The sequence below is a fragment of the Montipora capricornis genome, chromosome 10 (genome assembly GCF_036669925.1).
Source record: "Montipora capricornis isolate CH-2021 chromosome 10, ASM3666992v2, whole genome shotgun sequence".
Taxonomy (NCBI): Eukaryota; Metazoa; Cnidaria; class Anthozoa; order Scleractinia; family Acroporidae; genus Montipora; species Montipora capricornis.
Window position 1 is genome coordinate 42,303,764 of NC_090892.1, and position 15,000 is coordinate 42,318,763.

Consider the following 15,000-nt stretch of genomic DNA (forward strand, 5'->3'; position numbering starts at 1 on the left):
AAAGATCATCACATTACACTCCACGTGCTCATACAAGGTTGAGAAGTCATGTCAAAAGCTCGTGCTTCGTACTTCATCAGGGGTTCCAAACACCTCGGGACATTAAAAGCACTCATCTGTTTCCCGGTGTTTGGAACCCCTGATGAAACACGCGCACTCGTTTTTGACATATTACTTCTCAAATCATGATAGCGCCAACTTTCTGGCCACTAACGTTTCGAGTTGAATCAGCGAAGATTAACGACGTCGCCCTTACGCCACTACAGATGTTTAGTGTAATGCAGTGTGGTGCGTTCGTGGGAAAGAGGATAGGCTGGTTACTTCGCCACGGGCGAAAGGGCAACTGAAAAAATTAAAATCATAGGGAGGATTTGAACTTACGACCTCAGTAACAGCAGTGTGATGCTCTTCCCATTGACCTACTAAAACTCCTAGGAAACTAGGCACGGTTATCTTGGTTATGAAAGGACAATGTTTCCCGCTGGTCTGCGGGCTCTACAATATCATGTGCCACTAATTTTCACATGCAACCATAGATGCAGGTTATAGAGTCAGTGCGGCCCACTAGTTAGCGCTCGCCTTGAGATTTGGGGATCCCGGGTTCAAGCACGTTCTGAGCCCTGGTTGAGCTTGTTCCTAGTCGTCCCTGGCTCAAATTCTCAGCTGCACTTGTAAGTAGTCAACTAGCTTGCCTCCAGCCAGTTGGGATTTTTAACAGTTGTTGTTGTATGTTCTGTTCTGTCATGATTGTGTTTCATTGCCCCGAAAAGACCCTATGTTTCAACTTTCAAGGCCAGTGTAATCATAGTTAATATACAGAGATGGTTAACAAAATCGACATGTTTCTTTGTTATATGTTTTTGTTCGCTGTTTAATTTTGGCCCTACCCATGCACAAACCGCACCCTTTTTCTAAAAGGTAGCCAATCAAAAGTTTCGATTAATTTATTCAGAACCCAGTTGTGAATCGAGGGCAAAAGATTGTGCTTGATCACGGTCAAGTTAACATGAAGCGCGATGTTACTGTTACGGAGCCCATTAAGTGCCACTAAATTACGCTATTAATTTTCAATGTCCTCCGAAGTTCTGCCCGCGTTCTGACTTTTTCCCTCAACCTTTTTCCTGCGTCCTCGCGTTTTTCCCGACTTTTTTCCCCATTTTTTTCCTGACCTTTTTCCAGACTTTTTTCTCGACTTTTCTCGGAAGGCTGCCGACCCCAACTACCTGGGTGTCTTGAAAACAAAGACCTCTAAGGCCCTATCTAAGACTCGAAAACGAAGAAAGTAACCCAAACCCCTCACTTGGCTAACCCTATGCTTAAAACCCAACTTCAGGCCTAGTTAGACCTAGGGTTAGCCAAATTGAGGTATTAATTTCTTCGTTTTCGAATCTTGGGCTCTTAGAGCTCTCTCTTTTCAAGACACCCAAGGTAGGTAGGGGTAAGCGGCATTCCGAAAAAAGTCGGGAAAAACGTCAAAACGCAGGCAAAACTTCGGAGATTTGAAATTAAAAGCCCAATTTAATGTCACTTAATGGGTTCCGTACTGTTCTCGCTTTTAAAGTTTTCGAGGTTTCATAACCAGTTCGTCGATATGAACTATGGTGTAATGTAGAACATGTAGAGTTGGCATACCAAGGGCACATTGTCCATTAAAAATCTAGATAAACGAGCTAGCTCCCTAGGGATTTTTCTAGCTCCGTGGGTAAGGAGAACATCCAACCGGGGTTACCAAGATTGTTTTCCAGTTTTCCAGTTGTCATTTTGGCCGTAACCAAGGAGACAGCTTATTAAACGGAACCTCCACTTTAACAAAAAAATAACTTTAAATAATAGGGAAAATAACCTTTACAGTCAAATCAGTTAAATTTTTTTCAAAGAAAGCGTTTGCATCCGAAATTAATTTTTAGGATCGCCTACTTTTGTTTACAAATTTCGCGGGCGCCGCCATCTTGAATAATTGTAGAGTGTTACAGTTACCCTGTTGTTATTAGACAAAATTTCTTTGTGTCAGGACGATAGGGCAACCGTAACACGTGACAACAAGAGATTATGAAGGTAAGAGAAGTAATCCCTCATACTGGCCCTATTCCCATCAGAATCCCTCTTAAGTTATTTTTAGATCTCCTGCGAGATCCGGTATTCCCACGAGGGTTAACTGATAGCCAATCACATGTCGTCATTTTTACCAACGTTCACAGCTGAGCGAATTCCCACGCAATGATTCGCGTCGTTCGCGATTTACCATCAAGCAAAAATGGCGGAGGAAGTTGAGAGACAATCGCATATATACATTTTGTGGACGAACGTGACTTGTTGACTACAGAGTTAACCGATAACTTATGTTTTGAAACCGGTATCTTGGAAGGAACGAGTTATGTAACCGACAGGATTTTATACAGAATGGCAAATGGAAGACTATAGTCGATAAGTACGATCTCTCTGACTTTAATAAACGCATTCTCGGTTTCCGTTGCGGGATTAAAAGATGTTGACTTAATTCTGATACGGTGATAGAGTAGGCAGATAGAGCTCTACAACAGTACCAAACCTGCCAAACATGAAAGGAAAACTTGAATCAAGCGTCCGATAAAAAATTTTGAACCCGTGTTATCGGATTCAAGTGAATTTGCAAAGCACGTATTTTAAATATAGCTGTCTCCTTAAAAAAAAGATTTAACTCGGTTTCGTATATGGCACAACCTTGGTTAACGCGTTCTCGATTTTCTTCGCGGGATTAAAATATGACGACTTAATTCTTTGATATTCATAAATTAGACAGATATCAGACATGAAAGCAAAACTTGAACAGACAGTGCGATAAAAATGTATGAACAAATGGTATCGCATGGAAGTCAATTTGCAAAGCACGCATGTTAACTTTCAAAATTATTAAACTCGGTTTCGTACATTGGACAGTGTTGAAATTGGTGTCACTGTAAACAACACAGTTAAGGGATTTGAATGATACATCTTTGCATCTTGTATCTTGAAAGTAACGAGTTTTATAGGCGACAGAATTTTGTACACAATGAAATATCGCGGACTACAGTCACCAAGTAACATATTCCTGACTTGGTCAACGCGTTCTCGATTTTCTTAGCGGACTTAAACTATGGTGACTTAATTCAATGATATTCATAAATTAGACAGCTAACGCTTTCAAACAGTACCACACATGACAGGAAAATTTTAATTGACCGCACGATAAAAATTTTTAAATACGTAAGATCGGATTGAAGTCAATTTGCAACGCACGCGAAAAATATGATATATGATTGAAAACTGTATCTTGACAAGGACGAGTTTTGTAAGCGACAGAATTTTGTAGACGATGAGAAAGTGCGCACTAAAATGGACAAGTAACGCAATGCAACCAAGGTAAACATATCTGCATATGTCAAAATTATTTAACACGGTTTGATAGATTGGAAATTCTTCAAATTGGTATCACTGCAAACTAGGCAGTTAAGCAATTCCAAGGATGTATGTTTGAAACCTGTATCTTGCAGACAATGAATTTTATCAGGCCATGAAACTCAATTTTGAAAACGGAGAGTGGCATCGTACAGAATTTGTTGCACTTTCCCTCCTCCATGAAACTTCCACGTAACGCGCGCGGTAACATTATCCGCGGGAAAATTGATATCATCTAAAAATAACCTAAGAGGGATTACGATGGGAATAGGGCCAGTATGAGGGATTACTTCTCTTACCTTTATAATCTCTTGGCCTGAACATGTCATATGACGGTATTACAAAATTACGTCAACTCAGTGAGATGCACATCACACGTTCTAACATCATTGAACTAACAAGTGTCTAATGACAATATTTGAAAGTACTGTCCAAGTTTATTTCTCTGAGACGCCATTCTCCGTTTTTTACAGGGCATGTGATTCGCACTGGCGGAGCTCTGGTACTGGGCCAGGAGCAAGACAGCTTTGGGGGATCCTTTAACGCCAAACAGTGCTTCATCGGTGAAATGACAGGTGTCAATATTTGGAATCACGTCAAAGACGAGGAAGAGATACAGCGGATGTCTAAGTCGTGTTCTATAGGGCTCGGCAATGTGTTCCGTTGGGCCCACTTTAAGTCTCATTTGCGAGGCTCGTTAAAAGTAACTCCGCTACCCACTTGTTAACAAGTTTGAAGGTTTCGACTCTAAGTAAATAAGGAAAGACATGAAAGACAACCAGCGAATTAAAGGGTAAACGTAGTTCAGTTCACTACGCTGAAGTTTTATGGCCAACGATGTATTTTTTGTTTTATTACCTACCAAATTCTTATTTTGTTATTACGAGCCGTTTCCCATCTTGGGAATACACAACCACCCTCTTGACGAAGTTCAACCTGTCAGAGGCAATTTTGAATTTTCCTCTTAGATTCTTTTTACAACTGACCAGGAGTGAAAGCCTGGGTTAAGGCTTAGGACACATTTATTCATTCCTATACATTTAATTACGGACAATAAACCCATCGGGCACATAAATACGAAATGATCCTCACACCTATTTCGCCGAAAAAAAGGAAGAAAGTGCTCATTTTGATATCAGACCTCAGGACTTAGCGCCAGGTCAGTCGAGTAAGGCGTGGCGCAAGGCGAAATTTCAAACTTTTTTTATGAAAAAATAAATTTACATTACAGCGGTCATCAGTCACACTCGCCCCTCAACGGATTGGTTTTTTAAATTTGAATGGACGTCAATCAAATGCTTCCATAGCAATATAGTCCTGTTCACTTGGCGGCTGTCAAATTCGTCATGGAAACTTAACATTTGATTGACGTACACCCAAATTCAGTTTCGAAAAATGAAAAAAAGCCGTTGAGGGGCGCGTGGAACTGGAAAAAGTAGGGAGCTTAAGTACGCGCGTTTTTGAGACGCGGACGGCAACCGGAAGATTTTTATAGTAAAGTTAAAGTCTGTTACAAGCGTAGAAGGCCCATCAGGCCAGCGCTTATCTCCGGTTCTGTAGTATAAAGCCACTAGGAGTATTTCTACTCCCCCCTGGATGGGATGCCTGTCCATCGCAGGGTTACCCCCAGCATTAAATTCACCGGTACCCATTTATACACCTGGATGGAGAGATGCACCGTGAGAGTAAAGTGTCTTGCCCAAGAACGCAACACAATGTCCCCGGCCAGGACCCGAACCCGGACCACTCGATCCGGATTCGATTGCACTAACCCTGAGAACACTGTGCCTCACATTGTTATAGTAATCATCTCTTAAAAAGAGAGAACAGGTCACTTTGGATTGCCGTCCCCGTCTGAATACCCCTATTGGTCATATGGACACTTCATGCTCACACTGATACCTCGTATGGCAACTTTTCATCTTTAAAATTTGTATTTCAGTGAGGACTTCAACATAAATTAAAAATATAATTCCCAGTGTCTTCCTGGTGAATTTGTTTTTGGAATTCGAAATACTTAACTACTGTTCTTGCTTCCCAGCTCGAACCCCACCACATTGGTCTTCAAATACTGGATTCAATGCGTTTATCAACCGGATCTGGAGAACCCTTTGAGAACAGTTTCTTTACTGAATCATTTCACTGTGTTTTACGTAGGTCCAACTATTTACACAGCGTGTTTCCATTGACGTGATCTGAAGCAATGAGCTAACCGACGCATATTAACCACCAACTTATGCATTGCAAAAAATGTTGTGTGGAGAGAGAGATGTTTACTGAATCTTCATTCCGATTAACAGGTCACGAGGAACATATCGAAAGAGGTCTTGATTTTGTTGGCACTAAGTTGCACACACACACACAGAGCGGGTGGGCTCTATGGGCGTAGCCAGGGAGGTCCTGGGGTGCCCTTGCAATTATTTTATGTAAATAACTCGTAATTGTTGTGATACCGCAGATGGACTAACAAATGTTGATTGGTTTAGATTGGGCGAGCAATACCACGACCCTTATAATTTATTGATGCATTAAAACAAAGACTTGCTCTTTATTCAGAAGATCGAGCTTTCTCCAACTCTGCGTCTGTTATTAAAAACCTGAATGAAATGTTTTCCACAGACGGTTTCAGCGTTTTGTTCGTTGTGTTCTCGCAACTTACACGTCTTGGAAGCTTCTGCGATTCTCATCAAGGTAAGATGACTTTGGTGGTATTAGAATCAGTATTATATTCCAGCCGCAGTTGACAAACCAAACGGGGACAATATAGCATTCTTTTTAACAAAGTTTGTTAACTTTTATTCCCTTGTTTTCTCGTTTTATGGCACTATGTAAGGTTTACGATTTTCTTTATAATTTTACCTGTAGAAAATTGCGGGTCTAGTCCATCACCGAAAGGCTTTTTCTTTAGTTTTGGCAAACATGCAGGGTGCCGTCTCCCGTGTTCTCGGTTGACCGTTCAGTAGAAGTAGTGTACTAGGAGTGACGGGTTGTTCTGCTTCAAGAAAAAAAGCCCCGAGGCTACCATTATCGGCTGCAGATTAAAAACTTGCTGGTTTGTTGTTTTTTTTTAATTTGACGTGGTTCACTTCCCTAATGGCCGACTTTGTTCAAACTGCAAAACTTCCAAGCAAGATTAATGTTAATTAACGTACCTGCGTTTTCAAACGGAATCAAAGGATTTTCAGCGTCAAAAAGACGAAAAATCCGAAAAGGATTATTTTTCATGACAACGCAAACAAACCAACCCACAGTTGCGTGCAAATTTTAAAAACAAGAAAAAATAGCGGTTAAGTTTTTTTTGGCTTAATTCTTAAATGAAAATGCCACCAGAAAAAAAAAAACCTTCAATAAAAAGAAATGACGAAAAACATGCTGTTTTCGCAGTAGGAAACGTGCTAACAATATTATTGCTGTCAAGAAACTTTTAGTGTAATTTCTGGTGTGAAATTTGAAGGAAACCTAACTATTTTCGACCTACCGTATTCATGTCTTCGATCGCACGGTAAAAGTGGCGCGAGAAAAACATTTAGGCTGAACTGTCACGTACGGTAGCTGTTGCGTATCAGTTTTGCATGGAAAACCGCTTGTCAAAAACATGTTTTTCAAATCCTTTCCCAAAAAAACGCTAAAATGATGGATCTCAAAAATCCGGATTTAGATTTCATCCGAAGTATCCTCCTCGAGTGTGGATACTTAAGATTCATGATCCGTTTTTGGATTTTTCCAAAAAAACGCAAAACCCGTTTTCGGATTCAAGAATCCGTTTCAAGATTTTCCCAAAAAAACGCACCCTAGGAAAGTAATTAATAACATGATTCCCACAGAAAGTACGGTGGCTTCAAAGGGACATACGTTTTCTCTAATCTTTTTTTTTTGTTTCTACATGCGACTTACTTGCTACCTAGATGCTACTTGCTACATTATTGACATTTAGCTGCTACTTTATTGCGACTTACATGCAACTTGTTAATTTTTGACGACTTAGGGTTAGGGCTAACCAAGCTAAGTAGCAAGTAAATTGCAGCTAAGTAGCAAGTAAGTCGCAAGTAAAAAGAAAGAGTGGAGAAAATGTATGTCCCTTTGACGCCAACGTTAGAAAGCCTGTGTGTGCCGTTTACTTTTTCACTTTCCTTTCAGACCAATGTCGTGAATTAGTATTTGATTCTGATGAAGCATTCAGTGGACAACGTCTGATAAATCACCTTATACGAGTCACTGATGTCAAAAGCGAAGCCTTATGCCAGATGCTTTGCTACTTAGAGCCGGATTGTGTCAGTTATAATTTCCAAATGGAGGCAGGTGAACCTGAAAGCCACCAATGTGAATTGAACAATTCAACTTATGAAGATCACACGGATAACCTGAAATTGAACCCAGCGTACAAATACTGCGGGGCTGAGGTAAAAACTACTTGTTCGGTACAGCTTCACCTTTTAACCGTTTTAACGTACTTTTTCCACTTATGTCCAGGTTTGCACGCAGCTAAAAAGATTGCAATTTTTGGTAAAAATCGTAAAAGGTGAAAAGAGGACAAGTCGCCAACTAGGACTCGCGATGTTTGTGATTTTGCGAAAATTTTGCGAATTCGGCGTAAAAACGCCAAATTCTTAAAAGCTGAAAAGATGAATAATACAAGTTCCCGACAAGAATCACGATTTTGGCAATTTTTGCACATTTCAAAAATCGCTATCATATCGCATTTAACTACATAATGCATAGCTAATGCATGTACGTCTGTACTGGACTCGTTCAAAAGCAACAAACTACAAACTATACGGATCTTAATTCACGGTATCAAATGTTCCAAGTACTACGCACTTTTCACAGTAAATCAAAAATTGAGAAATTCCTCCCATTGGAGATAAGATAAGATAAGGCCCTAACAAGTCATCATAGAACTGTAAAAAGGTAAGCTTGTTAAAGGTCCCACAAGAATCCACATTTTCGTAATGTTCAGTTGGCGCATACTAATTGAATCGGGTCAAAATAGAGCTGTCAAGGATGAGCTTGCAGCGAGTTCCTGTCACTTATGTCTACGCGAGACTAACTGGGTTTGACAAATGCATAAACCAGTGATATGTACATATCAGCTAGGCTCGATTTCCGCCGCTCACTCGAGTTCTGGTATACTCCCCGAGAAGAGACGGCTGGACGCATGAGCGATAGACTGTGTCCAGCTATGACGTAAATTCAAATATAATTTATGCGAAGTTAATAGTTTCAAAAGAGTAACACAGAAATGGGTTTATCAACTGGCTTGATATGGTAAATTCACCACCGTTTCTTTAAGGTGGTCAATTTACCAGCTATCAACCTAGTTGATAAACCCATTTCTGTGTTTCACTTCCACACCGACGCAGTACTATACTTTCTTTAGAAACGAAAACCTTTATTGAATTTTCAAAAAATAAATTTCGTGTTCATAACAGTTTTCTTATCACTTCCCAACACTCCAAGCCTCTAGAAAATAAAGGGTATGCGTTGTCGAAAACGATTTGATGTCCCAAACCCTTCAACCGAATCTCAGGCCAAAGCCTCGAGTGTGGACGCCGTACTAAGTAGGACAAGGTGGTACTTGAAACATAAGCCTGTTCTTACTGAATAACAAAATAAGGATACATAAAGATTAAGCGAGCTTTTGAATACAAATTCGTGGCTTCCATGATTCCAAAAGAGCTCCCGCGTTGAGAAGATTTGTATCTTATTTTGTAGCCTGTTAGTCGCACTTGTAAATATTTAGACCTATTTACGGAAGCTTGTGGGGAAAACGTTTTAGAGATTTCGCGTTCCCCGTTGCCCGTTCCCCATTCCCCGAATTTCCGTTTTCTGTTTTAAAGATAGTCCTTTTCATCTCGCATTTGTATCTCGTCTCGCAGCATCTTTTATCAAGAATTTTCAATTGTTATCTTGCATTGTAACAAATAAACAAACTGAAATGAAAACTGCTTTGGTTGTTTGTTTGTTTGTTTGTTTGTTATTTAATTGTTTGAACAGATTGAAGTTATTAGCAGCTATTCAGCTGATGTGAACCTGCTGTACCCACCCACTCATACACTCACAAAGGACAACGACAACACCGGGGACTTCATCGCCTACTCTTCTCGATTCATGTATGGGTTCTTTAACGTCCCACAGGGAACTTACATTATGAAAATGGAAGATATTTGTGAGACAGGGTCTACATATTATACTCCTTATCCGAGAAGAATTTAAATTCTAACCATTTGCGGATGTAATTACAAAGGCAACACTTTCTCCTCCGTTATTTTAAGACCCTGGGGGTTGTAGTGCAGATGTCGCATCAACAAATATATCCTTTAACTAAAACAAACTGTCGGGGCGCCGGAGTCAAGCATTTTTACAATAGTAAGCAAGCAGACAAATCGAGGGAACAACCTCAAAATATGTTAGATTTTCTTCTATTCTGCTACTCCTGAAACGCAACGCCATTTTTTTTTTTTTAGGTTTTTCTTTTTACATATAAAAGTAAAAGTAAAGTAAAGTGGTGCATTTATATAGCGCCCTTATCACAACGTCTCAAAGGCTCCTTACAATGATCAATTTACCCCCAGCGGACTGGAAGCATATACAGGCGCAAATTGCAGCCGCTTCTACGCAGTCCATGCATGCTGGTACTCATTTTACCGACCTCGGAAGGATGGAAAGCTGAGTGAACTTTAGCGGGAAAGAAGGTCGCCAAATATTCCAGTCTCGGCAGAACCGGGAATGGAACTGGAGACCTTAGGATTGGAAGGCAGAGATCTTACCACTGCTCCAACCCCTCCGCTCTATATATTCAAGTCTCAATGTAATTCGTTTGATTCGAATTATATAGGATACACCAGTCGTGATCTCCACTTGCGCATTGAGGAGCATAAATATTCTGTCATCGGTAAACACCTGAAGGAAAAACAAAGCCAAAGATCCAACAAGCTTCACGAGCAATTTACCACCTTAAAGAAATGCCGCGGAAAGTTTGAGTGCCTTATTTATGAGATTCTTTTAACAAGGCAAAAGAGACCGACTCTGAACACTCAAAATGACTCCATTCCAGTGAAATGGTTTATTTAAATTTTGTTCATTCTTTTGTTTATTCCCACCTCATTTATTCTAATGTATTTTCCCACTTTCTATCCTTTATATAACATTACCTAGCTTACAATAATTTGCATTTGATGATGGTGACATGCATGTCGTCGCCGAAACGTCATGTTTTCATCTGCTACTCTTTATTCTGAAATGTTTTTCAAAACCTTTCGTTATTAGAAGTTTTGGATGATAATTTATTTGACTTTGCTATTTCAGAATGCTTGTGTGCGCAACCCATGCAAAAACAAAGGAACCTGTCAAACCGGTTTTACAGACCGAGGATACCGTTGCCTATGTGCTCCAGGGTTCGGAGGACATAACTGCGAAGAACGTGAGGTTTGATAACGCTCGTAGAACGCAACGGTTTACATTAATTTTATTGGATTTGTGTTAAACAAAGCATTCGGATCAGTGAGGTATAATCCGGGATTAGTAAGAGCACTGTTTACAAACTGTGGACAACCGAATTTTTTTCTTTACACAACTTTAAACAATTCATAAACCGAGGTTGCGTTATGTTTGCCTATATCTCACGAAAAATCAAGCATGGAAAGTCTTTATTCTACTAACAAAAATTACTGACAAGATTCCAGTTGCATCAGGGTAATATCTCAGAACGTTTCTGCTGATATCAGAATAAAAGGAGTTAATTAAACCAATCTCCAAAAACCAACTATTTTTCATATGAAACCGCTCGGATGAATTCTGATTGATTCTGATTGAAAAGCTCCCTCAGCAGGAAGAAAAAGGTCTTCCGGCTTAAAAGATCCCCCGGTATTTTCGGAGAGGATCAACTTTTCCTACATTTCTTATTAAAACGCGGAGAAACGTTTATACGAGAAACAAAAAATTGGCTCGGTGCTCTCTCGCGAGCCATCTCCGGGAGATCTCGGTTTCGTATAGTCACACTGAGTTTTTGTCAGTTCTAAGCGGCCAGCTCTTGACTCGGTTATTCGTTGCTGCTCTTTGCAGCATTTTAGGCCTGTAAACGCTCGGCCCAGAGTTAACTGGACTAAAAAAATGGCCCTCTTATAATTGCAGGGGACATCTTTTCTTCATGTAAACGGGCTTGAAAGTTTTCACATTCGATTCAGAATGGGAAGTTTCTTCACTGAAGGAATATTCTGTCTGCAAAAACCCCAAAACGTTCAGGTTTGGTCTCGAATCCGGAAACGTTTGCTTTAGTACAAACCGACACCATCGCCCGGTCTGATACTCTCTTGGGACACCAATTTTGGTCGAAATAGAGTGTTTTCACTCACGTGATTAGTAATCTTGTTTTTCCACCGACACAAAAGCAAACGTTTGCATGATAATACAGCTCAATTCCCGGGGGATTAGTTAGGAACACCATCATGGCCGCCGTTCCATTGTTTAGGGAAACCAACATGGCCTCCTTGACGCCACGTGAAAACGCTCTATTAACAAATTTATCATGTACGCTATCGTGTATTAGTATCATCCAATTAGTGGACTAATGCAAATCCTACGCTACTAGAGGACTATTAGTAATAGTCCTGGAGTAGCGAAAAGTGTGACGCTTTCTTTCGTTTTATTCGCAAATAAAAATTTCTTCAACTTGCATTTGCTAACTTTATAGTTGCCTTTTCTTTCGGACAAGTTGGGTGATACTAAAACAATTAGCCCCTTCGCCCTCAAGGGCCACGGGTCAAAAGCCCTTTCGGCTTCGCTGGGTGGGCTATTGACCCGTAGCCCTTGTGGGCGAAGGGTGTAATTGTTAATTAAAAGCAAAGACTGGGGCCCTATTTGGCCGTCAAAATTTGAACTACTCAGAAGCACCCAGTAGCAGCTGGGAACCATTCTTGAGATCGAATTGGATTAATACGCAACAGATTCTATAGTTTTTATTAATTCCGGAATCGGAGACACAAGGTTACCGTTATTAGAAACAGATTACACCATAGCATCTGCAGGTAAGACGATACTCATCAATTCGATCCCCTCTACCGTGAGCAAGCAGAGGATATTAGCAGGGCCATCCTCGGCTCGCTTCTCCGATTAAAAAAAAATGAAAGGCATGTTGTACGCTGCACTCGAAGAAACAGACTGGTTTTGAATGGTGGGAATTTTTCAGCGATTGATGGCAGAAATATACAATGGAGTGCAAAATTCAAAAAAGAAAAACAGACCTTACATAAAAAGAGGAGGCAGTTGGAGAAACAAATCGACCGTTTGAATTGAGTTATGATATTCTTTTCTAGGAAATACTATTGACTAATAGTGTACTTAGTTATTTGTTGATTGATTGATTGATTTGTTCATCATGCCCTAGATAACTCACCTTCAGTTTCTACTTTCTCAACCTGTCTTGGGTTTAGGTGTGTGTGCATCCTCACAAGAAAACGATTACACTCTGCTATTCCCACACAGAGGAATTGAGGATTATGTCATCACGCATGGAATGCCAGAGCTCACTGCACTGACGGTCTGTTTATGGATGAGAACCAATGATACGCAGAATAAGGGAACGCCTCTAAGCTACAACTTGCAAGATGGCGATACGGAAGAACTTGTCCTGTTTGACTACAAGAACTTTGAATTTATCATTGGAGGGAAGGGAAGGTAAAACCACCAGCAACCTTAGATAAAACCACCGATGGGTTTATACGTTATTGAAAGGGAATGATAAAGGCCTCGTAAGGAGGTAACTATATCCGGAAGTACCAATTTTTGTGCTGGCCGTTAAGGTGGCTCAAACCAGTTTTAACACTTGAAAGAAACGCTCTTATTAGAAGGATTGTCACTACAACACTTTACCACTTAACAGCAATGTTATGGTACCATATCAAACACCAATTTTTGCTGAAAAAGATTCGGTCATTTCTAGGGCGTAAAAAGTTACCATGGCAACAGGAAACCCCCGCAAAAAGATCCCATATTTTGGCTTTAGCTGCTCGTATCTCAAAAACGAACTAGGTGGCCTCCATTTTTTATTTCTAAAATGTAATTAGCATGCCATAATAAAACTTTTTGCAAAGTTTAAAAAAATTCTGTTCAGCAGATTCAGAGCCACCTTAAATAATTGAAAATTTAAGGTAGCTCTGAATCCGCTCAACACAATTTTCTTAAACTTTGTAGAGAGTTTTATCCTGGCCTGCTGATCACCGTTGTGCAATATAACATTGGGGTCACCAAGTTCCTTTGTCAGATATGAGCAACTAAAGCCAAAATATAGGGTGTTTTTGCAAGGCTTTCCCGTTGCCATGGTAACTTGTTACGTCACAAAGATGACTGGATCTTGTTTAGCCATGACTGGTGTTTTACATGGTACCATAACATTGCTGTTATGTGATAAATTGTTGTAGTTTCAATCCTTTTAAATAACAATGTCTCTTGAAAGTTGACATCGACTCATTTCAAGGGGCTTCGTGGCTTACTTGCTTTTTAGTAATGGTGTGTTCACAACTGGCCCACCAAACTGGCTCAGCTACATAACCAAAATGATTTCAATCTAACCTCACTTCAGTCAAATTTCTTCCCGCTACAACAAAAAACTATGCAAACATGCACTTGTCGAAAAAGCCTAGAAACCCTGGAAAATTGAATATTCCTATCCTGAAAAGTGTTTTCCTTCTGTATTTTGAAATTATCGTGAAAGTTTTCCTCCCCTGACTCTCTGAGGAAAGCAATAAATTGTTTGGGCCCTGCGGCTCTCTCGTTTAGCGCTTTCGTCAGTCATCTAAGTCTATTTAACAAATTGATGTTAGTTTATCATGTGTCTGTCCTGTTATTGATCATGAATTTCGTGATAACATTGTCAAAGTAGCTGTAGATCCAGGAGGCGATAGCCGAGTGGATTCGAAGACTACTTTGACAATGTTATGACGCAATTCATTGTCAATAACAGGACAGACGCATGAAAAAACTGACATCAGTTTGTTTTTTTACAATAACAAAAAGGCAGAGGGGTCAAAATTAAGTCAAAACACGAGACAAAAATCTGAGAAACTTCAATCTGACGCGAGCAATATCGCGTCCGCATTATCGCATAAATTATAAATTTATGTGTCTGTCCGCTTACTGACAATAAAAATTAGCCAATGAGCGCGCGAGAATTTTCGCAGTCATTGTAAAAAAGGGTTTTAACTATAATTTTCAAAATTGTTTAAAACCTTGTTAGCCCGTACAGTAGAAAAAGACACAAATTTAAGGCCTGGTAAATTAAATCACTTCAAAACTAAATTGACGTTTCAGTGTGAATAGACCAAATCGGCGGGCTAAATCAATGTCAGTGAACCCATTCAAATCCCTTCGGAATAAAAAGTTTTGTTCCAGGTGTTTCCATTGCGACATATACTTTCGGTAAAATGACCAGCTCCCAACGTCAGTAGCTTCATAGCTTAGTTGGTTAGAGCGTCGCACCGGTATCGCGAGGTCACGGGTTCAAACCCCGTTGAGGTCCTGAATTTTTCAGGCTTCTTTACGCAATTGCAAAAATTTAGTTTACAACTACGCGGATCATAGCTTCACGTGATT

At 40.1% G+C, this 15,000-nt stretch overlaps 1 protein-coding gene and 1 pseudogene across 1 annotated transcript in view; both read left to right on the forward strand.

Annotated features, from left to right (window-relative positions):
- The window catches only part of LOC138021782 (neuronal pentraxin-2-like), a 12,310-nt gene extending 7,695 nt beyond the window's left edge, over window positions 1-4,615 (forward strand). Inside the window, exon 3 of the mRNA XM_068868782.1 lies at window positions 3,888-4,615. Within this exon, the coding sequence (XP_068724883.1) occupies window positions 3,888-4,141 (254 nt within the window). The 3' untranslated portion in view covers window positions 4,142-4,615. The remainder of the gene's footprint in view (window positions 1-3,887) is intronic.
- A 1,405-nt stretch (window positions 4,616-6,020) lies between these two features.
- The window catches only part of LOC138020837 (C-reactive protein-like), a 17,300-nt pseudogene continuing 8,320 nt past the window's right edge, over window positions 6,021-15,000 (forward strand).